General features: G+C 38.9%; 1 protein-coding gene across 1 annotated transcript; it reads left to right on the forward strand.

The window, feature by feature from the left end:
• The first annotated feature begins 735 nt into the window (after window positions 1-735).
• On the forward strand, window positions 736-18,140 carry LOC139473825 (T-complex protein 11-like protein 1). The gene is made up of 10 exons (XM_071256585.1): window positions 736-868; window positions 3,703-3,902; window positions 5,434-5,566; window positions 6,210-6,330; window positions 8,553-8,773; window positions 11,304-11,440; window positions 12,564-12,748; window positions 13,968-14,143; window positions 14,776-14,942; window positions 16,358-18,140. The coding sequence occupies exons 2-10, from the start codon at window positions 3,722-3,724 to the stop codon at window positions 16,573-16,575; spliced, it is 1,539 nt and encodes a 512-aa protein (XP_071112686.1). The 5' UTR covers window positions 736-868; window positions 3,703-3,721; the 3' UTR covers window positions 16,576-18,140.
• The last annotated feature ends 8,187 nt before the right edge of the window (window positions 18,141-26,327 follow it).

A 26,327-nucleotide genomic window follows, 5' to 3' on the forward strand; every position in this document is an offset into this window, starting at 1 on the left:
TGCTGTCGCCTAATGGAAAAAAATCAACTTTGGTTATAAAGAACATGACAAAACGTATAATCGGTTTAGGGGGCACTGATGGCCCAGTCATCTGAGGCCCGGAATTCGTCAAGTCACACAAGTTCGATCGACATGTAACTTCGACCGGCCATTTTGAATGTTATTTCTCGCGATATATAACGAGAAATTACGGTACCTGCAGCTTAGATCTTCTGACAACACCGCTTTCGTTCGCTTGGACCGGAAAATGCTTCGTGTCAAGTTACCAAACGTAAGTAGTAGCTCATATTCAGCAAACAACTACTTTTTAACCCGAGATCACTAATGTAACTTGATCAGCTCAAAGAAAATGTCAATTGTAATAAATGCACACGTTGTAAATCGACGGCACACCCGTCGTCTGCTTGTTTACTTTCATGGTGTAAATGTCACGTGATCAGACACTTTTCGTAAGCGATCGAACTTCCATGACACGAGGATATATACACATCCTTGTGTACGCTACACATATTTGTGAAAGCAACCATCGGTACCAGTACACTTTGAAATTAACATTAATTGTGAATCAAAGTTTAGAAATACACACTGCGATTGGTAAGAGTGAAAATGTTGCATCAGATTGAATAAGATCGCTTCAACTAAAACACGTGCTCTTTGTTTGTAAACAGTGAATGCCTATTTATAGAGACTAGCGTCATCCCATCGTTCCTATCGTGACGTCACGTCCGTAAACAAGCTTCGCGTACCCCAGCAAGCTTTGTCCAGGGTTCTAGATATTTCCACAATATTCGTGGCGATTACGCGAATATTAGTCACTCCTTGGATTCATACAGACGCCCCAACACTCAGACAGACGTATTCCTCTCGGGTAGGTGGTGCTAACTCATAGATGCCCTTTTATTGCAGAAAATTCCACCTTGGTTTCTAGGTCACGGAGGCAAAATAATGCAGACGAATTTTGTTATCAGCTGATTGTGGGCCAGGCCCTCGTGAATTTCGTGCAGTGTTTTGACTCAAAAAACAGACTTAGTTTCAAAGTTGTGACAACGTATATATGTGTTTTTCCATGACATAGATGAGGGTAAGCCAACAATTCAACTGATGGGTTAGGCATGGGGGGTGAGGGAGCGTGGGGGGGTGCCCTGCTTCGTGGGATATTTATAGATCGCCTGTACGTTTTCCTCTTATGTGTAGAGTACAAGGGGAGAAGGAACGTGTATCTCAAAACATTCTTGTTTCTTTATTTCGTAAACATGATAACAGTAGCAGCTAGATGACTCCTTATATCCTATGTAGGCTTTCATCAATATATTTTATCGTGTTATGGAGTTGATTGGTTGTTGATCAATTCTTCAGTTGACCTTCAGCATGTTAAGTTCACCAATCTATACTCTACCATCATCAACAACAGCTGGGGAACGTGTGTCGATGGGTTGTGAGATAGGCCCTATTCAAATACAGCAATTATAGTTAATATTTATTATGCAATGTACACCGTGTATAGTATAGATACTGATGAAATTACTTTTGTTGATGAAGATAAATTAACATCTCTGGACTAATATTCGCCTGATAATTGGTACGAATTCTTCTTGTATCTCTTTTGTGTGGAAAATAATAGTGAAGACATGTATTTAACATGTTTGCAGTGTCAGACATGGCCACTGCAAAACATTATTTAACATAAACTACACTAGTTTGAAATGAACTGATGACGTGTTAAGTTAGGCCCATTTAAGTTTAACTTTGCTTTGGATGATCAAAAGTCTGAACTTATATTTAGCATTGTCTAGTTTTGTATGGATTTAAATTAATCTATAAAGAAAAGCGAAAATTTATTGTATGAGAATTATGAAATAGACCACTGAAGTCATTAAACTCCAAGTAAATCAAACACGTTTTTACATGACAACATTTATAGGTTAATCAGATAGTATTTGAAATTAAGTATGAAAGTCAAGGGATCCTTGACATTTCTCTAATGTTAATACTGTAGAACTTTAAAGCTTTAGGCTCTAGATTCAAATTCTCTAGGGTCAAATATCAATGACCCCACCACCCCCCTTATTTCTTTAAACAGCCAGCGTTCTATCTATTATGATGATTGTATGAAAAATATATTTCATATATTTTATATTCAGTCATCATGATATTAGGTTACTGTTTTTCTCTTTGAGACAAGGAAATCTGTCACTATATGATGTAGGAACTATCTATAGCATTATTTACATAATGGCCATTATCTGATTGTCTGCTGGCCAGGTTGGTGCTCGGTCATGTTCCAACAATTCTATCTAATTACTTTGATGGTGTTCTGGCTATGACAAACAGTAAAGGGTGCAGAGAGGCGGATAAAAAAAGAAATTACAGAGCCCAAACAATTAATTGAAGATTTAACAAACATCACTGTTTGACGTGTCCTGTTTTTTGGCAAATACCCAAAAAGGTCATCAAACATGGCATGGATAGTGTTTGTATGGAATTGTCAATTGCATACTTATCTATAAACGCTATAGAGTGACTGTGTGGCAAGAAGGATTGCTGATCCTAGATGTAAGTTGTAATAAGTTTAAATTTATAGTTGAGAACAGGATTTTGATTTTTACTTAGATTTTGATTTTTGAAATCAAAAGAAGAGTATATAGTGAGTGAGTTAATATTTATCATGTTAAGTTTTATCAATATTTTAACCAAAAACGATGAGAATAAATTTTTAGAAATTCAATTGGTGAGTGAGTTATTTATCATATTAATCAAAAAGGTGTTACCGGGATAATCTAGAAATAAGTATTTTTCATACTAATACAGACCAGTTTGTTTTTTCTCGTTTCATGGAAAGTAAAATGAATGCCAGTTTTCAAACAGGCCCAAACCATCTTCAACACTGGCACCACCGATTTTTCAGACACCTTACATGTTAACCTTGCCCTCGGTCAAGTCACTTTGTGACTGGGGTATTATGTTCAACACCCCTTTTTCAAAGTCCTGGTTCCACCTCTGCTCAATATATGGTCTCTCCTGATCAAATTCATAGGTTTTCTCTCCTTCATCAACTTCATATTGGCCATGAAAATCATGGTTCGTGGCATAAATCTGCACAGTATTTAATAGGGCTGCAACGAATACACTATTAGGCGAATATGATTCGTATAATGAATATAGGGTAACGAATACAAATATTTATTCACGAATACAATAACAAGTCAGCAGTTGATGTATTATTTATGATATTCAGTGAAACAATAACAAAATAAAATTATTTGACATGGTTTGTTAATTAATACTTTATAATACCTTTATATACTGCACTTATCCAGGTACTAGAATCTGCACAAATGCGACAATGACCAGTGACTAAATTACTGTCAAATTAAATATAAAAGAGTGTTGTCTTTGAAGAAATCTATGCATATGATATGTTCTTATGGATATTTTAAGGGTCAGTATATGTAAATGCACGTGACTGCATATTCATAAATATTCAATTCTTGTGACCACGAATAACGAATTCAATTCATGAATGGATACGGTTCGATTCACCGAATACGTGAGTGTATCGTAACAGTCCTAGTATTTAATGTAATTTTCAGTGAAACATGGGGTTTCAGTAGATATTGAAATACAACAGAGGAAAAGGATATCGCTGTCACTAATGATAAACCTAAAGTATTATTTATTTATTGATTTTAGTTTGAATTCCAGATTCCTAAAATCATCTGCCATGGCAGAAAAAGGAGAAAACGGCCCCGAAACTTTGAACAACTCGATTGACGCCGATGTGAATTCTGAAGGAGACGAAAATGGCCTGAACAGTTCAAACAGCGAGACAGAGAACAAGAAACGTCGAACGCGCACCCCGAGTCCTCCCCAAGCGGCTGGTGTCCCAGGGTTCATGGTGGCAGGTGAGGTGTCATTTCCTTTACCATGGTTACAGAGCAGCCAACAACACAAATAAACAGGACCAAAAATTTCAAAGGAGATAATTCAATTAGAGAGAACTAAGATCTGAATTTAATGAGATTAAGGAGCCACACACACTAACATGTATGCGCTGTATAAGTGCAATAATCTTGAACATGACAACGTTAAACCCCCTTTTCACCACACATGATTATTATCTCCCATCCATCCGTCTGTGCAAGATGTCGTTTCCGGAGAAGATCTTGAAAACCATACAATAATTCTTTACCAAACATTGCAAATAGATCTTGTAGATAGGTCTTATGGTGAAGTGGTGCCTTTTGATAATTTGGGATTTTTTTAAATACTATTTTTCGAGTTTCCATGGCAAGAACTTTGAGTGTGTGTGTGAGTGCGTGCGTGTGTGTGTCTGTGTGTGTGGTTGTGCTTTTTGTGTGTGTGTGTGTGTGTGTGTCTGTCTGTCTGTCTGTCTGTCTGTCTGTCAGTAGATATGTGCCAGTTTTAAGGGTTTTGCTATATGTGATCATTATACATGTTATAAGGACTAGTGGACTATAACTGTTAGTTTCTACCCCTGGCTGTCTGTGTAACTAGTTGACGTATACACAACAAGTATTAACCATTGCAGGGGATATCAACGACTTTGTCCTCTCAGATTGTCACCCCCCCTGTCTCACTATCAACCCCTTCTTCTCACACACACAGGCACCTCACGTCATTTTTATGTCACCAAGTACCTACCAACACAGACATTTATTGCCTATGTTCCATTTCCTTTTATTGACAAAATACACCACACACATAGTCCTGTCCACAAACGTATGCACGGATACTTTGCATACCACTGTGTACCCGAAACAGTTTGTCCCACCTCACAATAATATATGAAAGGAGACCACCTCCGTGGTCTAATGGTAGAGCGTCCGCCAGGAGAGCGGAAGGTCCGGGGTTCGATCCCCAGCCGTGTCATACCAAAAGACGTTAAAAGATGGTACTTGTTGTTACCCTGTCAAGCACTCGGCACTAAGGTCTAAAACAAGGGCTGATCGGCTCGGAGTCAGTATAAATACTATAATGTGTCTGAGTGGGGTATTCATGTTAAACTGCGGCATGGTATCTCAATGTGCTAGCACTATAAATCGGCATTAGTCCGGTCTAGCACAAGCAGTCACACACACATACACGTGCATTCACGTTGCTATATAAGTGCAATAATCTTTGACGCGACGTTAAACCCCATTTCACCTCACCTATATGAAAAGAAACCCTGTGAATGAAATGACTAACTTTTTGTTGCCTTGCTGTAAAGATCTTATACTCCTTTTTTACCTGAGTTTGCATGTTCCTATCCCTAGTTATGCCAACCAGCCCACACACTTGTGTCAGATGTAACTTAATTATTAAGGTACATGAATCTATGTTATTTAGTTTCAACTAGCCAAAGATAACTTGTTTGCTGTTATTTTTATGTCTGTAAGACTAATGAGGAAATGTGGATGTTACATTTCACAGCTTCTCCCCCGAAGTTCGTGAGTTTTGAGCAGTTGATGGAGGCAGCGAATGGTGTGAGGAACATGACACTCGCCCATGAGATTGTGGTCGACGGTGACTTCAAACTGGAGACCCGCAAACCACAGAAAAACAGGTATGACCATATGCAACTATTCAGATCTTTCAGGGGTGGTCGGGTAGGCTAGTGGTTAAAGCGTTCGCTCATCAATCGGATGACCCAGGTTCGATTCCCAACATGGGTACAATGTGTGAAGCCCATTTCTGGTGTACCCCCCTGTGATATTGCCGGAATATTGCTAAAAGCGGCGTAAAACCATACTCACTCACTCAGATCTTTCAGATGACTATGTGGAATATACCGAATATAAGTGACCGTCTTGTCTGAGCAGTATGTGTCTCCTGGCCCTATATTTCTGTTATCCTAATGTCTCACATTGATATGAACATGCCTTTTCAAGTGTAAACATGAACAAAAGTTCATTTAATTTAATTTTTATTCAACATACTGACTAAACATTCTTAAGTGAATTTCACATTGTGTATATGTTATTATATAAAACTGCAAGTGATTCCAAGGCACTTGATTGGCTAATGGGTCGAGTTTTTATGTTTCCACGTACCGAAAAAGGCCATCCAGACAATGTGAATAAGTGACATGCTGTGTTGATGTCACCAAGAAGAGCCAATCCATATGTTCCTTATCAAATATGCTTTGTTATGGAATATGTGTTTCTTTTACCAAAAGATTGATCTTTTGTCTTCCGAATCTTTTGCAGTGTTCAGTCTCAAGTACAGGAAGTAGTACACAAAGCATTCTGGGACTTGCTGCGTGAAGAGATCAGCCAGGACCCCCCAGAATTCAAAAGGTCGCTGGTGCTTATTGAAGAGGTTAAGGAGGTAAGTGATGTTATTTTGTCTGTGGTCTTAGGTGATTTATAGCTCGATAAAATTCAGATGTTTGTCATACCTCCATGTCAGCAACCCATGCTTGCCGTAAAAGGCGACTATGCTTGTTGTAAGAGGCGACTGACAGGATACGGTGGTCAGACTTGACTTGGTTGATGCATGTCATCAATCCCAATTGCGTGGGTCGATGCTCATGATATCAATCACTGGATTGTCTGGTCTAGACTCGATTATTTACAGACTCCCATCATAAAGCTGTAATATTGCTGAGTGCGGCATTAAACAACAAACCAACCAAGCAACCAACCATGTCTGATGTCATGATGAGATCTGATTGGTCCACGTGATCTTGACAAAATACTATGTATCCCACCTTGGAGGGAAATAAATTTCTCTAAACTGTTTTAGTCCGCTAGTCCTCAGAATGATAACATATAGCAAAACCCTTAATAAAGGCAAATTTCTACTAGTCCTTAGGATACCTTAACTACAGGACCAGTGCCAATTTGTAACACTACTTATACCCCGCCAAGAGCTAGACAGGCTGTTCATGATTTCTGAGAGACAGAATAAATCCCTTATACCACACTTCAATAAGCAAAAATCTGCATGCTTTTTTTTTGAGTCAATGAAAGTCAGCGACATAGCACAAGTTAACCACAACTCAGTCAAACAGCTATTTTCTATCAATTTTGAATTTGTGTTAATTTTTTACAATGTCACATGAAACATGTCGGTAAGATAAGTTTGTTGCAGCAGGATCACATATGGTACATGCGGTTTTATGCATCCCTCGTTAGGTTTTATACCACTCGCTTCCGGCTCTCGGGACATAAAACCACATGTCCCCAAGTGATCCTGCTACAACTTATAATCTACAAGACTAGCTCTACAACATGGGATCTGCCTTGTCTTGACAGGTTATCTTTTCACTGTATGTAATCTGGCTTATGTTATTAGGTGATGTTTTCATTTATCACGGCTTGTTTTAGCAGGTTTTCAACTGATTATCGTTTCACTGCATGTATTTGGCTTGTGTTAAGAGGTTTAACAGATTATCTTTTCATTTATGTATTTGTTACTAGGGTCAAGAGATTTCACAGATTACCTTTTCACTTTATGTACTCTTGACTAGGGTCAAGAGATTTCACAGATTACCTTTTCACTTTATGTACTCGTGACTAGGGTCAAGAGATTTCACAGATTACCTTTTCACTTTATGTACTCGTGACTAGGGTCAAGAGATTTCACAGATTCTCTTTTCACTTTATGTACTCGTGACTAGGGTCAAGAATTTTCACAGATTCTCTTTTCACTTTATGTACTCGTGAATAGGGTCAAGAGATTTCACAGATTCTCTTTTCACTTTATGTACTTGTGACTAGGGTCAAGAGATTTCACAGATTCTCTTTTCACTTTATGCACTCGTGACTAGGGTCAAGAGATTTCACAGATCTCGTGACTAGGGTCAAGAGATTTCACAGATTCTCTTTTCACTTTATGTACTCGTGACTAGGGTCAAGAGATTTCACAGATTCTCTTTTCACTTTATGTACTCGTGACTAGGGTCAAGAGATTTCACAGATTCTCTTTTCACTTTATGTACTCGTGACTAGGGTCAAGAGATTTCACAGATTCTCTTTTCACTTTATGTACTCGTGACTAGGGTCAAGAGATTTCACAGATTCTCTTTTCACTTTATGTACTCGTGACTAGGGTCAAGAGATTTCACAGATTCTCTTTTCACTTTATGTACTCGTGACTAGGGTCAAGAGATTTCACAGATTCTCTTTTCACTTTATGTACTCGTGACTAGGGTCAAGAAATTTCACAGATTCTCTTTTCACTTTATGTACTCGTGAATAGGGTCAAGAGATTTCACAGATTCTCTTTTCACTTTATGTACTCGTGACTAGGGTCAAGAGATTTCACAGATTCTCTTTTCACTTTATGCACTCGTGACTAGGGTCAAGAGATTTCACAGATTCTCTTTTCACTTTATGTACTCGTGACTAGGGTCAAGAGATTTCACAGATTCTCTTTTCACTTTATGTACTCGTGACTAGGGTCAAGAGATTTCACAGATTCTCTTTTCACTTTATGTACGCTGGCTTGTGTTAACTGCTTGTGTTTTACTGTATGGTTTTTGGCTTGTGTTAACATGTTATTTTTAAACTGGTTATCTTTTCACGAATTCTGGCTTGTGTTTCCAGGTGCTGTTGTCACTCTTGCTACCCCAGCATGTTCGATTACGAGCCCAGGTGAATGAAGTCCTTGACCTTGAGCTTATTGAACAGAAGATGGAGAATGAAGCATTTGACATCCACTACTATGCCGACTATGTAGTAGGCATCATGGGCCGACTCTGTGCCCCCCTGCGGGATGACCAGATCGCCAAGCTCAAGGGACAGAAGGAAGTTGTGCCTCTCTTCAAGTAAGACCTATATTATGATGTTTTGATTTAAACAAATTGTTTTTACTTGAAGGGAAAAGGATTGGGAACAAGTTATAACTATATAAAATGCTGTTACAAGTTATGTCCCTTCTATGCTCCTCCTATTGACCAATCAGATTCTGCCTCTTGTATCACTTACAATTGCTTTAAACAAAATGGCGGCGCCCAGCCAAGACGATCTGATCAATGATCAAGAAATTGTTGATTTTACTGATAACTGATAACTGATAACAGTGTTCATTATCCACATTAGAATAAAAGCAATGTCATCTAGAATAAGTGGTAAGTCAGTTCCCAACATAACAATACATATTTGTTTATAATTTTTTTTACTTCGCCGTGGAACGATACAGTATTGTATCCCAATACAAGCCCCACGAAATAATACATTGATTGACATCCCGTGTATCGCAATACATACGATACATTTCATGACAAGTCATATTGGTGAATAGTAACAGAAACTGATCAGCAACCAGCTTACGTAGATTCTCTGGTATTTCCGGGTTGGCTATAAATAGCATAACATTCCCAGTGCCCTCTAGCGTACCGGTATATATTTTTGCCCTACAATATCCCATCTTTGATTTCTGAAATTTGAAAACAAATAATTCAGGGTTGTGATTCACATGCAAAAAGAAAGAATATCAACTGAAGTACTAAATCAGAATACGAATCATATCACACCAATAGTATCGCGATACATATTGTATCAAAGCCCCACTGTATCCATGGTATAGTTACTACTCTACTGTAGTCGATGTACTTGTAGCAAACACCAGTGTATCCATGGTATAGTTACACCTCTACTGTAGTCGATGTAGTTGTAGCAGACACCACTGTATCCATGGTATAGTTACTACTCTACTGTAGTCGATGTAGTTTTAGCAGACACCACTGTATCCATGGTATAGTTACACCTGTATCCATGGTATAGTTACTACTCTACTGTAGTCGATGTAGTTGTAGCAGACACCACTGTATCCATGGTATAGTTACACCTCTACTGTAGTCGATGTAGTTGTAGCAGACACCACTGTATCCATGGTACCGGTATATATTTTTGCCCTACAATATCCCATCTTTGATTTCTGAAATTTGAAAACAAATAATTCAGGGTTGTGATTCACATGCAAAAAGAAAGAATATCAACTGAAGTACTAAATCAGAATACGAATCATATCACACCAATAGTATCGCGATACATATTGTATCAAAGCCCCACTGTATCCATGGTATAGTTACTACTCTACTGTAGTCGATGTACTTGTAGCAAACACCAGTGTATCCATGGTATAGTTACACCTCTACTGTAGTCGATGTAGTTGTAGCAGACACCACTGTATCCATGGTATAGTTACTACTCTACTGTAGTCGATGTAGTTGTAGCAGACACCACTGTATCCATGGTATAGTTACACCTCTACTGTAGTCGATGTAGTTGTAGCAGACACCACTGTATCCATGGTATAGTTACACCTCTACCGTAGTCGATGTAGTTGTAGCAGACACCACTGTATCCATGGTATAGTTACACCTCTACCGTAGTCGATGTAGTTGTAGCAGACACCACTGTATCCATGGTATAGTTACACCTCTACTGTAGTCGATGTAGTTGTAGCAGACACCACTGTATCCATGGTATAGTTACACCTCTACTGTAGTCGATGTAGTTGTAGCAGACACCACTGTATCCATGGTATCGTTACACCTCTACTGTAGTCGATGTATTTGTAGCAGACACCACTGTATCCATGGTATCATTACACCTCTTCTGTAGTCGATGTAGTTGTAGCAGACACCACTCTATCCATGGTATAGTTACACCTCTTCTGTAGTCGATGTAGTTGTAGCAGACACCACTGTATCCATGGTATAGTTACACCTCTACTGTAGTCGATGTAGTTGTAGCAGACACCGCTGTATCCATGGTATAGTTACACCTCTACTGTAGTCGATGTAGTTGTAGCAGACACGGCTGTATCCATGGTATCGTTACACCTCTACTGTAGTCGATGTACTTGTAGCAGACACCGCTGTATCCATGGTATCGTTACACCTCTACTGAAGTCGATGTAGTTGTGGCAGACACCAGTGTATCAATGGTATAGTTACACCTCTACTGTAGTCGATGTAGCTGTAGCAGCCACCACTGTATCCATGGTATAGTTACACCTCTACTGTAGTCGATGTAGTTGTAGCAGACACCGCTGTATCCATGGTATCGTTACACCTCTACTGTAGTCGATGTAGTTGTAGCAGACACCACTGTATCCATGGTATAGTTACACCTCTACTGTAGTCGATGTAGTTGTAGCAGACACCATTGTATCCATGGTATAGTTACACCTCTACTGTAGTCGATGTAGTTGTAGCAGACACGGCTGTATCCATGGTATAGTTACACCTCTACTGTAGTCGATGTAGTTGTAGCAGACAGAATTACCCTCCAGTTTTGAAGTTCAATATATTAAAGTGGTCACACATTGTTTGGTTCTCTGGTTTCCAGGGAGATATTTGAGGTTTTAGACCTGATGAAGATGGACATGGCCAACTTCACCATCCAGCAGATGAGGCCATACCTCCAGCAGCAGAGTGTAGAGTATGAGCGCAACAAGTTCCAGGAATTCCTCAAGACACAGGATGGTAAGCTGTGTTGGAGGTAGTTAGGATGGTAGGCTGTGTGGGAGGTAGTTAGGATGGTAGGCTGTGTTGGAGGTAGTTAGGATGGTAAGCTGTGTGGGAAGTAGTTAGGATGGTAGGCTGTGTTGGAGGTAGTTAGGATTGTAGGCTGTGTGGGAGGTAGTTAGGATGGTAGGCTGTGTGGAAGGTAGTTAGGATGGTAGGCTGTGTGGGAGGTAGTTAGGATGGTAGGCTGTGTGGGAGGTAGTTAGGGTGGTAGGCTGTGTGGGAGGTAGTTAGGATGGTAGGCTGTGTTGGAGGTAGTTAGGATGGTAGGCTGTGTGGGAGGTAGTTAGGATTGGAGGCTGTGTGGGAGGTAGTTAGGATGGTACGCTGTGTGGGAGGTAGTTAGGATGGTAGTCTGTGTGGGAGGTAGTTAGGATGGTAGGCTGTGTGGAAGGTAGTTAGGATGGTAGGCTGTGTGGAAGGTAGTTAGGATGGTAGGCTGTGTGGAAGGTAGTTAGGATGGTAGGCTGTGTGGAAGGTAGTTAGGATTGTAGGCTGTGTGGGATGTGGTTAGGATGAGAGGCTGTGTGCATGATGTGGGAGTTAATTGATAAGACACAGGATGGTAGGCTGTCTGGGAGCTAGATGTGGTTCAAGTGTGGTTTGGCGATCTTGAAATAGTTGACAATCAGACTGTGTGTCCTCAAGGCAGTCTATCCTCTGGGCTTCATCTGTTTCAGGCTTATAAAGCATTCAAATAAATATCAAGTTCAAAATTGTCCGCACTGTGGTTCACACCTTTTACCCATGTTGCTTAGTACACCCTTGCTTAAACCCAGGGGTGATTTTGGGTTAGAATAGGTCCCCGGTAACCCATGCTTCTTGTAATTGGATTGGGTGGTCAGAATCTGGGACCCCAACAGTATGTAAGTTTGCTCATAGCATCAATCACTTGTTCATCTGACCCAAACTCAATATTTCTATCTGAGGCTTTAAAAATCAAACAGACAATGTATCAACAAGGCTGCCCCACCACGACAACCAATCCAGACGTTGGATAACCTTGAGAACAAATACTGTGTATCCAAAGAGTCACTTCCATGTTATGGTGCTTAGTAAGACCATGCATATATGTTGTCAGAACATGGGACAGATGGCCTGCAGTTCTCGAAAGTATGGCTGAAGCGAAGCTTCGAACAGCTGTTGGTGGAGGAAGAATCGTCGGGAGAGGGAGCCACTGCAGGGTCAAAAGTCACGCCAGCATCTATCATGAATGAGGCTTACATGGAACTTCTACAGTGGAAGGATGATCAAGTGTTCCCGGAGGTATGGATGAGCAATGATCATGTTGATTGTGTTGAGTCAGCAGTACTGATGGTTTCCATGGTTTTAATATCATTATTTTCAGAGCAGTAACCTTGGAACCAAGTCAATGTTGAAGTGTAGCTCAGTGTTGAAGTGTAGCTCAGTGTTGTAGTGTAGCTCTGTGTTGTAGTGTAGCTCTGTGTTGTAGTGTAGCTCTGTGTTGTAGTGTAGCTCAGTGTTGATGTGTAGCTCAGTGTTGAAGTGACCTCAGTGCTCAAGTGTAGCTCATTGTTATAGTGTAGCTCAGTGTTGAAGTGTAGCTCAGTGTTGAAGTGTAGCTCAGTGTTGTAGTGTAGCTCAGTGTTGTAGTGTAGCTCAGTGTTGAAGTGACCTCAGTGTTGTGGTGTAGCTCATTGTTATAGTGTAGCTCAGTGTTGAAGTTTAGCTCAGTGTTGAAGTGTAGCTCAGTGTTGAAGTGTAGCTCAGCGTTGTAGTGTAGCTCCGTATTGTAGTGTAGCTCTGTGTTGTAGTGTATCTCAGTGTTGATGTGTAGCTCAGTGTTGAAGTGACCTCAGTGCTCAAGTGTAGCTCATTGTTATAGTGTAGCTCAGTGTTGAAGTTTAGCTCAGTGTTGAAGTGTAGCTCTGTGTTGAAGTGTAGCTCAGTGTTGTAGTGTAGCTCAGTGTTGTAGTGTAGCTCAGTGTTGAAGTGACCTCAGTGCTCAAGTGTAGCTCATTGTTATAATGTAGCTCAGTGTTGAAGTTTAGCTCAGTGTTGAAGTGTAGCTCAGTGTTGAAGTGTAGCTCTGTGTTGAAGTGTAGCTCAGTGTTGTAGTGTAGCTCAGTGTTGCAGTGTAGCTCAGTGTTGAAGTGACCTCAGTGCTCAAGTGTAGCTCGTTGTTATAATGTAGCTCAGTGTTGAAGTTTAGCTCAGTGTTGAAGTGTAGCTCAGTGTTGAAGTGTAGCTCAGTGTTGAAGTGTAGCTCAGTGTTGTGGTGTAGCTCAGTGTTGAAGTGTAGCTCAGTGTTGTAGTGTAGCTCAGTGTTACAGTGTAGCTCAGTGTTGTAATGTAGCTCAGTGTTGTAATGTAGCTCTATGTTGTAATGTAGCTCAGTGTTGTAATGTAGCTCAGTGTTGTAGTGTAGCTCAGTGTTGAAGTGACCTCAGTGTTGAAGTGAGACTCATTGTTTAAGTATAGCTCAGTGTTGTGGTGACGTAGGTGTTCCGTGTTATCTGTGCAGACTCTACTGATGGACCAGGGCCGGATCCTGGAGCTGCGTGACAAGACTCGTCAGCTGACCCTGGTGGCGTCTGTGTTGCTGGTGACGTACAGTACTGTAGGGGCACCCATAGCCGGAATACAGGACCTCAAGACTACACTCAAGTCCAATATACTCACTGTCATTGGAGAAGAGAAGTAAGTCAGACTTTCACATTTACTGGACACTGGAAATCTAAAAAGGTTTATTTGCCTTTATGCAAGTCACCAGTCTTAAGTCTATTCAGATTTTTCATAAACACTGTCTGGTAATCCATCTGTGCCAGGGCTACATTCGTTTTTAAATATGTTGAATTCTTTGTGACCCATGAAAATCTGGTTAGAGAATAGGTCTTCAGCAACCCATGCTTGCCGTAACAGGCAAATTTGCTTGTTGTAAGGGGCGACTAACAGGATCAGGTGGTCAGGCTTGATGACTTGGTTGATAGATGTCATTGTATCCCAATTGCCTGGATCGATGCTCATAATGTCAATCACTGGATTGTCTGGTCCTATCTCCATTTTTTTACAGACCGCTGTCATATAGCTGGAATATTGCTGAGTGCGGTGTTAAATATGTTAAACAACAAACAAACAAACTAAATTCTTTGCCTAGTGACATGTGAGATCAGCAAGTGAGTGAGCTGATTCTTTATTTTCCTTTCCTGATATTACTGTAATTCATCAACACCTACACACGCTTAATGCGTGTCTATTTCACAGAGATTTCAAGAAGTTGATTATGTCTGTTTTACAGGGATTTCAAGAAGGTGATTGTGTCTGTTTTACAGAGATTTCAAGAAGGTGATTGTGTCTGTGGCTGATCAGGTGAAGAAAGATGTGAATGAGTGCCTTGTCAAGCACGGCTTCTCCCAGCTGGACGAGGAGAAGGGAAAGTGTCTCATCGGGCAGATCTCAGATGTTGCTGCTGAAGACCATGCTGTCACAACTGTCATGCGTAAGTAGGAGGAAACTTGTCACTTAAATATTTAATTAACACTTTTTGTTAAACTTAAACAAAATTAGATTGTTTTCACTATTACATTAGATTAGTATGTTGATGACTGTCCTTATTGAACATGAAGCTGTGTAAATCTCAAATGCTTAACAGAAAAGCAGAGATAATTAGCCGAGTATGTTGCTGTATGGTGAAAATACTCAGGATTAAACATTAATTTCTACTAGCCTTGGCAAGCGTAACACTTAGAGTAACAAAGAATTATGGATGATCTCACCCAAGTGAATTAATGTTGTAGGTTTCCAAGGCTTCAATCACTGTAAAGTATGTGTGTCTCGCAATCAGAATATGTCTTATGATATTACTTCAAAACACAATGGTAACTGACACGCATGTCGAAGTTCAATCTCATTAAATCAGATCTTAGTTCTTGCTACCGCTAAACAAAGATCTGAAGACATCCCATTACGGGTCACGTCAGAACGACCTTTCGCGAATTTTGACCGACCAATGAAATGACTGACAAGAAATCGACATTAGACAGTCAGAAGGCAGCTTTCTCGAGCTTTACAACACTAGTCTCAAACTGGTGACTACGCTTCGAAACATATTTTGACGTATTCTCGATTAAAAAAATTAAAACTGATAAGAAGAACACTCTGGAATGGCTTATAGATGTCCTAGATTGTATGGATATAATCATAAAATCCGTAACTGTCGTTAGGAATACCCCGTGTTAAATATTTCGTGGTTGCATGATTAGAAAACAGATTCCGACTGTCACTTTCATGATCTGGTAAGCGACACTCTGATTGGTCGGATGAAAGGATGTTCTGACGTGACTCCTAATGGGATGTCCTCAGATCTTTGTTTAGCAGTAGCAGGGACAAAGATCTGATTTTAATGAGATTGGTCGAAGTTGAGTACACAGTTAAATTCTTCATACTGCCTTCCTCAACCGCAAGATGGGGCCCATCCCTATATTTCTGCTAACTCAGCTTATCATTTTCACCTGTAATTTGTCAGTGGACCAACATGTTGTCACATCAATCTGAATCTTTTTTAATTCTTGAGCATAATTTTGAAATACCCTTTTGAAATTATTGCTGCAGTTGGGGACACAATTCTCACATCATCTAGAACAAGATCATAACCTACTTTTATCATTGTTTCTTTAACACCTACATTGTGGGGTGTGGTCAGGTAGCCCAGCGGTTAAAACATTTACCCGTCACGCTGAAGACCTGGGTTTGATTCCCGACATGGGTACAATGTGTGAAGCCCATTTCTGGTGTCCCGTGCCGTGATATTGCTGGAATATTGCTAAAAGCGGTGTAAAACCATATTCACTCAATCACTAAAAATTTAAGCTGTCCAGTATGATGCTCAAACTGGGTTATATTATCAAATTGCAGACAAGAGGATCTGTTCATTCATCAAAGGCTCCATCACTTCCCGACATACGGAGCCGCTGAAGGTTCCCGCCGGGTACTCCGTCTTCCAGACAGAGCTCAGCCAGATGCTGGGACGCTTCCTGCGTCTCGTCTCCCACAACAGGTCTGTCTTTGGCGTGCACTACGCCAACATCATCGGCTCCCTCATCCGCAAGCAGCAGGACCTGTCTCCGAGATAAACAACTCAAAGGAACAGTGAATCTCACAAACATTTTAGCATCTACTAGACAAAATTATTTGTTCCAGACGTACAGCTGTCAAAGATATGTTTTGTTCAATTAGAAAAAAGCCATCCAAATGTGTAGCAAGTCAGACAACCTAGCATGATCCAGAGGAGCCACTGTACACCACTGGTGTTACCCAACTTGGTTCGCATTCCACACAGTGGTCTTTGCGATACAACTTTCAAAGATGTTGTTTAAGTATTTGAATTATCATCATCAAAGTGCCAAGACTGGAGGGATGGGTCCTGGGGTATAAGACAACGGTACTTGACCCTTAAACTCCCTACTTAGGGTATATGTTTCTCAATGTCAATGTCTACTGGTTTTAATCATTGGAAGATACTAGAGCTGTATTGCCCTATCATGTATGGCGACATCCCAAGAGACCTGCCATTTATTATAGAGAGGAGGCCTGTGATTTTAAATCCTCCAGCGTTAATTTGTAAAGATGTGACTTCTAGTTAAAATGAAACTAAGTTAGTCCTGACACATAGTCAACAACAAACTCTACCTTCCAGACAACTGCTTTTAGAAAAGTTTACTTATTAAAGGGACATTTCCCCCAAACCTATGACTTTTTAATCCCATATCTGTTGATCCATTATTTTAATGGTGAATGGTAGTGTCCAGATTGATAGGATTTCACTGTATATGTGTAATATATTTGTTGTCCTTCTTCTGATGCCAAATTGCCAATTGGAGGAAAATCCCCAATGGTAACAGTAAATAAATCCCCCTTAAAATGGAAATGGAATTATGTAATTTAAAAAAACTGAAAAACTTCCACATCTGACATCAAGGTATATCATGTTTTGTATCTTTACACTTGTATTTGGCGTTTCAGTGATTGCCCAAATCTGAATTTCATGAGCATCTGTCCTGAGTATATTTGATGCAGCATCTGTTGTAATTTCATTCCGAGTTATGCAGTGATGTTGCTGGGCAGTGTCTGGTGTACATATCAAGTCAGAATCACAAGCAGCCTTTTGTATCATCTTGCAGGGAATCAATCAGAATGGATTTTCCACATAGGTCCAGGGAGTCAGTTCCCAGATACGTGTCTGGTTGTCATTATTATTATTATCATTCATTAGAACAAAGAAGCAAAATGTGATACAACCTGCCAAATAAGTGACTGAATGTTGGGTAACACTGCTGTGTAACAAGACGACGATCTTGTGTGTTTGGGCAACATGTTGCAATCTTGTCCTTTTCACACACTCTGCAGCTTGTCAGTCAGGTTTAGCATTATCATTGAGCAAGAACTAGGTACCCATCGGCATTGAGAAGATGAATATGGTTTCGTAGATACATAGAGCCGTGGGGTTTCAGAACATTGACATGGTCAGGTTTCAACTTGCCAGAATATGAAAGGATAGTTTGATAGCTATGAAGCCAAAAATGTTCTTGTGCTGAAACTGTCATAGGGTTTTAGAAGATTGACATGGTCAGATTTCAACTTGCCAGAATATGAAAGGATAGTTTGATAGCTATGAAGCCAAAAATGTTCTTCTGGGGAAACTGTTGGTTCTTAGCAGTCAGGAAAGTGAATTGTTCGCTGTTGTGAAGATGTTGCTGGGATTATAATGTTTTTTATTGTTTGCCTCAAAGGAGAAAGCTGTAAGTCTTACATTGGAGTGTTATGCTGTTTCTGAGAATCGTCATGTAACCTTGTTTAGTCAACAATGTGCCGCGGTTGTCAACACGCCGTGTCTCCCTACATTGTACATTTACCGTGTGGCTAATGTTGGTCAGAACATGATTTTTCAAATTGTATTTGTTTACACCATATTTGTTCATCATGACAGTATTGTTACAGAGTGCTATTGCATGAAAGTTTCCTGAAGGACAGGGTAGTGTGTGTATAGCTCACAGTTGGGCTGGGACGAGTCCACGTTTACTGTTGAGGTTCCTGACCCTCATTACGCGAACCTACCCAGGCACCCACTGTAGGTCACAAGAGTAGGGTATATAATGTCTGACTGAGAATTGTTTTATTGGTGCCCTGGCAAAACTTGTTTAGACACACGTATAAAACAATCTTGTCTTGCATACACTGAAGTTGACAGAAGCTTATCTTTATTCAAACATATAAAAGTCAGAAAGAATGAGTACATTGTCAGAAACAAAGAGACTTGTAGTGTAACCATGAAGTTACAGTGATTTTTTGTCATGTGACTAACGTGACTAACCACGGGTCTGAGTAGTTCTGTGGGTACCTGGGTCCTTCTCGGTACCCACCTGACTTGAGTACCCGAGTTACCCATCCTAGCCCTAGTTCGCAGAGCATGTTGTAGCGGCAATGGAGGGATTGTGCCACAACACTTGTGGTTGATGTTTGTTGGAACAGCCATCTTTTTTTTCTCACCTTTTCAGTATGATTTTGTAATGATTTTCTGATCAGGAACAGATTACCCTGTTTAGCTACTTCATTACTTTAAATGACTTGAAAAACGTGTGAGGTCATAGAAACTATGTGCAGGGTTTCATCAATTAGGGTGCAAGTGAGCGACGATTGGGGGTTCGAATCCAAGATTCGCCCCGATTATGTTTCAATTTCAAAGACCTGCATCACTTTGGGCTTTCCTCCAAAATTATGTGCTGTGTCCTCTTGACATGCCGTGATATAACTGAAATACTGTTCAAAATGACGTTAAGCCATACTCACTCACTCACTCACTTATTCAATGACCTGTATTGTGTAAACAATTTTTAGCGCCAGAAAAGATAACAAGACCTTTGTGTGTTTTTTAAATAATGGTTGTTATCAAAATTGTGGTTGTTTCGATCCTTGCTCATAGAGCGATGTGATACAAATTTCACTTTTGCAATACCATTTGATTACAGTCCATTTCCTTTACGTGACATAATGAAGAGGTTGTGACCCTTGTTCACATATTGATTTATATAGATCATGTAGATTACAGAGAGAATTTTTTCTATTGAATGTCTTAAAGAATCTTAATTCAGAAGGGTGTAATGTTCCGTATCACATGAGGAGTGTTACCAGTAGTGTGTTGTATGATGCTGTATAGCATAGATGGTGCTAATGTTGTGTATAGTGTGACTGTTTGATTGGCATTCTAGAAGTTGGCAAATAAGTAAGATAACCGTACAACTCTATAGATAACATCTTCTGGTTTATTGCATATAGCGACGTTTCGATGTAGATGTTTACACCAATATCAAGCTGGAGTGTATAGTGTGGCTCAATGGAGGGAGATGTCACATTCAATGTATGTGCAACAACCCATATCAACTTTATCATTCATATGTTATGTGTATATGATACTGTAAATCTTGAAATTAACGTGAGTGTGAATTAAATGCGAAAAATGCGAGTGGTCTTTGCATGCATTAACTTTGCATTTATGTCTCCAAATGACTATCAACAATCAGACGGCTTCACTGCACACTTTGGATAGCAGAAATACCAACTTGAATATAAACAAAAACACGGTTTATTGAGCAGTTGTAACAAGTATATAACAATGTCATTCAAAGAATAGGACTTACACAATGGGCATCCGGTGAGTGATCACTGCTGGGGTCAAGATTGCTACCACACGTGTCAAGCGTGTTGACACCTTCTCCGCATACCAATCAGAGAACTGTTGTTGGCTCAATTATTTTTTTTCCTTTTAACTTCCTAATGCCACTCAACAGAGTAAACATATAAACTGGGTGTTGTTTTGAGGAAAACACTGTTTATTGTTTTTACGGAAATGCTCTACTCAGTGATAATAAGCGATGCTATTTGCTGTTTGATTGGATTAAGTTAAGGATATGTGTCATTCCACTGGGAATGGGGTGGAGGGAGTCACATTGATATTGAGTCGCATTTTTGTCTAGGGGTCAGCAGTCATATTAATTTGGAGATGCATTAATTTCCAGATTTACAGTATACCAGTCACAAACAAGGGATCGTCTTTCAAACGGATCCATTCAGGATGCCATGTCTCATCTTCATCAGTTTAGTCAGTCATGCCTTTGATTTAGAAGGTGCAAAATAAGTTTTTCCTCCAAATATTTTAAAAGTTAGCATGGTGATTCAGGAGGCATTTTATGTTGATATATTTTCTAAACAACCTATAATGTATCACTCGCTCTCTAGCTCATTCAACTACTCCGACATTTCTATCCTTAGGTAATCTGTCATTTTGTATTTTTATACAAGTTTTTTACCTTTTATGTAATTTCATCAAAGATTTGTATTGAATTAACAAAGGGTTGAATCAGCATGGTCACAGTATATTTTCACATATATCTATTGAATAATGTTTGTTCAATGTGAACAATAATTCGTATTTGTTTTTTCATCAGGTGTTAAAATGTTAGCATCCTGCAAACACAAGTTTGAACACTTTTCTTTTCTTACAAAATTGCATACCTACATTAATTCAAATAAGGCTTAAAAGAATTGGTTCTCAGGCAATGACTTTTGAAAATATAGTGCAGGAGGGGGTGTTTGATTTTTTTTTCTTCTTCAACTAGTATGTAACCAAATAAACAGTTGTGTACCATCTACCTGAGACAGGGCTTACCCCTATTAACAAGCGTACACACTCCTATTGCTGCTATGACCGTAACACGGTGCGATGTGCGCTTAAAGCAGTGCACATGTAAAGGGAAGTAACTGTGTGCTATTTTGGCTCACATTGCCTCTAAGTATAAGGATATTAAAATTATTTTTTTAAATGGAAATGAAAACAAAACATGCGGCAGACTTTGTGATATCATGAGGGCAGTGCCTGAGAACCAAGACTGTTATTTTATTTAGCCTAATATTTTTCATTTCATTTCTGACATATTCGCATAAGGAATACTGGTTTGAAAAATGCAATGCAACTGAACGACATTCTGTGAAACAAGTTGTATGATTGGAGTATTTGTTCTCCTATTTGAATCACATATCCACATCTATTTCCAAAATATTTACCTTGAAAGAACTAAAAGATCCTTTGTTTCATATAGAGCCCTTTTCTTTCTAGCCCACACATGAGTATTTTGGTGGGTTTTTTTTCAAACATTGGAGTGTAGCAGAGGTTGGTTACTGTGTACACATCTCCAGGCAAACGGCTTCATGAATTTCTCTCCTGAACTTCATAATGTTACAAAATTCTACAGACTTTTTCTACGGTAACAAAGTCAATAGAAAAATAGAATTTGTGAATGAATCAACAATCAGCACCAGTTAGTGATGGATGAATTTGATGGTCAGCTCCTGCTCCTTGTGGCCTTCTCTTTCCATATACCGGTATATGATCTCTGGGTAATAACACAACTTGGACAATCTCATTAAAATCAGACCTTAGTTCTCGCTACTGCTGAACAAAGATCTGAATACATCCCATTAGGGGTCACATCAGAACGACCTTTCATCCGACCAATCAGAGCATCGCTTACCAGATTATGAAAGTGACAGTCGGAATGTGATTTCTAATCTAGTAACAGGTTTAACAACTGAATCCATACAATCTAGACCATCTGTTAATCATTCCAGAATGTTCTTTTGTTCAGGTTTCAAATTTATAATCGAGAATTTGTCAAAATATGTTTCGAAGCGTAATCGCCAATTTGAAATTAGTGACGTAAAACACGAGAAAGCTACCTTCTGATTGGTCGTTCCATTGGTCGGTCAAAGTTTGCGCAAGGTCGGTCTGGGATGTCCTCAGATCTTTCTTTAGCGGTAGCGAAAACTAAGACCTGATTTTAATGAGAATGCAACTTGGATGGGTGACATTTGTATTTACACTGTTGCAATACTTCAGTGCATGTTTCAAGAACATTCATCTAGCATGAAACAACATTATTACGTACAATCATACTATTTTACAAAACATATAATAGGCCTAAGGAAGAGAATTTAAGGATGTCAACTTCTTTATCATGAGTTCCTCAAAATAAAGAAATTGACATCCATATATTCTCTTCCTTATGTGTATCACTTCTAAATGCCTTTCAAAGACCTAAAATAGGCCTATTGGTTGATGCAGTTTAGAGAACTATGTGCAGGTTTTCTAATAATTTTAAATGAACACTTAGGTCTTCATTATCCCGATGAAGTAGCAAATTTTGAATTCTATATACCTTGTATACATCACCAGGGGTCCGGAAAATTTAAAATCCCAGTCGGACATTTGCATTTAGGCCATGCCCCCTTCAAATAGCGTATTTTCGTACGACTTTTCACACACATTACAAGTTGTTACGTACAGTGTTCCCTCGTTATTGAGCGCTTCAGTTATAGCGCGGTAAAGCATGGCTCCCAAAATTTCTTAACATTTTTAGTAAACTCAAGTTTTCCAATGACAAGATGTTTTCATTACTATACATTGAAAACATTTTCTTTTTAAGAAACTGGTACCATGCTGTTTGTAGGAGCCTTATAAACCTCCTCCCTGCTGAGGTCATCTTTCATATATTGTGTTTCATTCCTCGGACAATGTCCTAAGAAAGTTGTGTAGATATTTCTATGGTTACTGTGAGTAATCATAAATGAGTTTTTGAATTTATGTTTTAATAATTGTAAATATTTTTGGTGTATGGTTCTTTAACGACTCATATAATTATGTTTATTACCGATTGTATATAGGAAGAAGAATCAAGATAGATGTTAATCATTTTTAGTGTTTGTATTCTATTCTATACTGTATTTATTAATACTCTGTTGACTTTTCCTGCTTGATATCATCTCAGTTTAAAAGCACTGGTTTGCACGGTCAATGTTGAGTCAAAAGTATTACTGGTATGTATCATAATTTAGTTGTTTTTACTACAACAATAACAATGGGCTCTTTAGGTCTTCAGCAGCCCATGCTTGCCGTTAAAGGCGACTATGCTAGTCGTTAGAGGCGACTAACGGGATCGGGTGGTCAGGCTCACTGACTTGGTTGATGCATGTCATCGGTCCCAATTGTGTGGATTGATGCTCATGGTGTCAATCGCTGGATTGTCTGGTCCAGACTCGATTATTTACAGACTGCCGTCATATAGCTGGAATATTGCTGAGTGCGGCGTCAAACAACAACCAACCAACTTTGTTCAACTGGTGATGATACACATTGAAATGGGGCAGTTGTTGAAACGTTCACTCGTCTCGCCGAAGGCCCGGGTTTCATTCCCACATGGGTGCAATGTATGAAGCCTGTTTATAGCCGCCCCCCCCCCCCCCCCCCCGCTGTGATATCGCTGGAATATTGCTGAAACCATCCTTGCTCACTCACTATGGAAGTTACTAGTCATGTTCAGTCAGCCAATGAATTCTGTAGATCAAAAGCAAGGAAGCTAAAATAAGAAAAATGGATGTTACGTTTCCTTAAAAAAAAGTTGTGAAAAGTTCTCAAAAATACTCAGAAAATCATTTCTATTTTTTACCATATATTCCTCAGGTAAACAATTGACATCCCTTTGCATGTGTTTGTGATGGGTGTAGGATACGCTCACCTTTTCGCGAACACCTGGTATAATCACTATTTGACAGTGATTTATGAACACATGCTCATGATATAGGCAAAATCGTACTATGGACTGATTTGTTATGACTATGGAAGGGGCGTGTCACCTTTATTTAAATCACACAGCATGTTTAGTTATTTCATGGGAGGTTGTACTTTTGCCAAATATAATACATGGTAATGTTATGTGTAAGAAAGAGCAAGACCAATCTGTAGGTTGTGGGCTGCACCGAGTCATCCAATCAGAGGCTTGCTTACTTCTGGACTCAACAAGTGTCCAATCAGAAACGTGAATGAATGTCATGGCAATAAAGCCATACAACTGAATACTGTAACTCTGAACACTGATTCAGATATATTAATCATAAATATATTTGTTGTTGTTAATTTGGGAAATGCTGATAGGCAGACACCCATTCTGTGTGTTCATGTTTGAAAGTACATTTTTCCCCCCCCCAATCCATGTACCATTTTTCATTTTTTCCTATTTCTGTGTATCGAACTCATTACATGTTTATGTATATAGGTTTATTCTTGTATCTTTATTTAAAACTTTGCTTCTTATTTATCCATTTGCTGTCTAAATATTATGAACTTATCAGAAATGTGTAAAGATAAACATATACAATGTTTAATTATGTTGTGTACCAATTAAATATATTTTCATATTCTGAATAAAAGTATTGACTTTAAAGATGCAGAACTACCAGTATTGATGAACTAGCCTTGTTCTGTGGCTGAACCTGCTCTAAATTTTGTGAAAGCAAAACAAATATTAAAGTGAAAATATGTGTATATTTAACATCTAATTGATTGTATTGTTATTTGACCTCAAATAATTTTACTTTTAGTTACCGATATATAGGAATATGCAATGTTCTGACATAATTATTTTATACCGATGAAATTTATATTCTTCTTCTAAATATGATGAATTTCAATAATATGATTCATGATTTACTCTTAAAGTAAGACCCCTATGTCATTTATATGCTTCATCTGAATAAAATCTTTCTTATGCTTAATAACTGATGATAACAGCTAAAGGATTGTACTGTTGCATTTACTGTAGTGTATGCATCTATATATATTTGCTTTTCATGCACTTACTGTATTCGACGAAATGAGCGCCAAGGGCTCTCTCAAAACTAGAAATAGGGGGCCCTTATTAGAATATTATTTTGGTGAAAAAACAGTTGAGAGATAAATTTTGTGTTTTATGCTGACGGCTATGGAATGTTTATATACGAGAGATACATTTTTCCAGAATTTAATTGCCCATGATAAAGGGTGCATATAACACATGAGTGCGTATTATACACACAAAAATAAGTGTTGTATACATTAATCAATTGGAAGGGGTGCGAATTGGTATTGTTCACTAGTGCAAATATCGCCGTGGCCACTTATTAGAGCAGGGTGCCTATTACGTTGAATACGGTTAATAAAAGTCTTCAACAGGAATGTCCATTCAATATATGAATTAAAAAGGATTTATTCATTGTTACTTGAAGTTACATTTTCTATGAATAATATACACTAATATATTCCCCAAACCATCCTTATAGTTTTTAGCATTTTCCACATATCATATTTGTTAATGTAAAGTTTATGAAATACGTTTTTGCAGGTGTGTATGTGATTGCTTGTTAGGTCCGAGCCAGTTTGAAACTGAACTAGATTCAGTAGCGTTGTACACCTTCCTTGACTGTGATTAGTTGTCCTGTTTGTGTATATTTAAATTTGAGCGAGTTGTTTATCATATGGTGAAATAAACTACATTTCATTATCTGCCTAAACTTGTGTTGTTCATTCAATAACTACTTCATATGTGGTGGTTGATAAGACCAAATGTTGTCATTGTCGTGTAGGTCATTTTGAACCTAACTGGTCAATGCTTTTATTTCTGGTTCCGAATTCGCCATTCCTAATTTTCTGCATTTTAGATTTTACTCTTCAAACAGAGTTATCTTTCCTTAACTGTGTGACTGCCATTTGGCTGCCTCCATGTTCATGAATGTACCAATCTCATTAATATCAGATCTAAGTTCTCGCCGCCGCTAAACAAAGATCTGAGGACATCCCATTACGGGTCACATCAGAACGACCTTTCGTGAACTTTGATCGACAACTGAAATGACTAACAAGAAGTCGACATCAGTCATTTAGAAAGCAGCTTCCTCGAGCTTTACGTCACTCATTTTAACCTTGCAACTTCCATTTCATTGAAAAATATGTTGACACAGTTCT

This window comes from Haliotis cracherodii, unplaced genomic scaffold (assembly GCF_022045235.1).
Source record: "Haliotis cracherodii isolate W230 unplaced genomic scaffold, xgHalCrac1.p SCAF_3, whole genome shotgun sequence".
In the NCBI taxonomy this organism is placed as follows: domain Eukaryota; kingdom Metazoa; phylum Mollusca; class Gastropoda; order Lepetellida; family Haliotidae; genus Haliotis; species Haliotis cracherodii.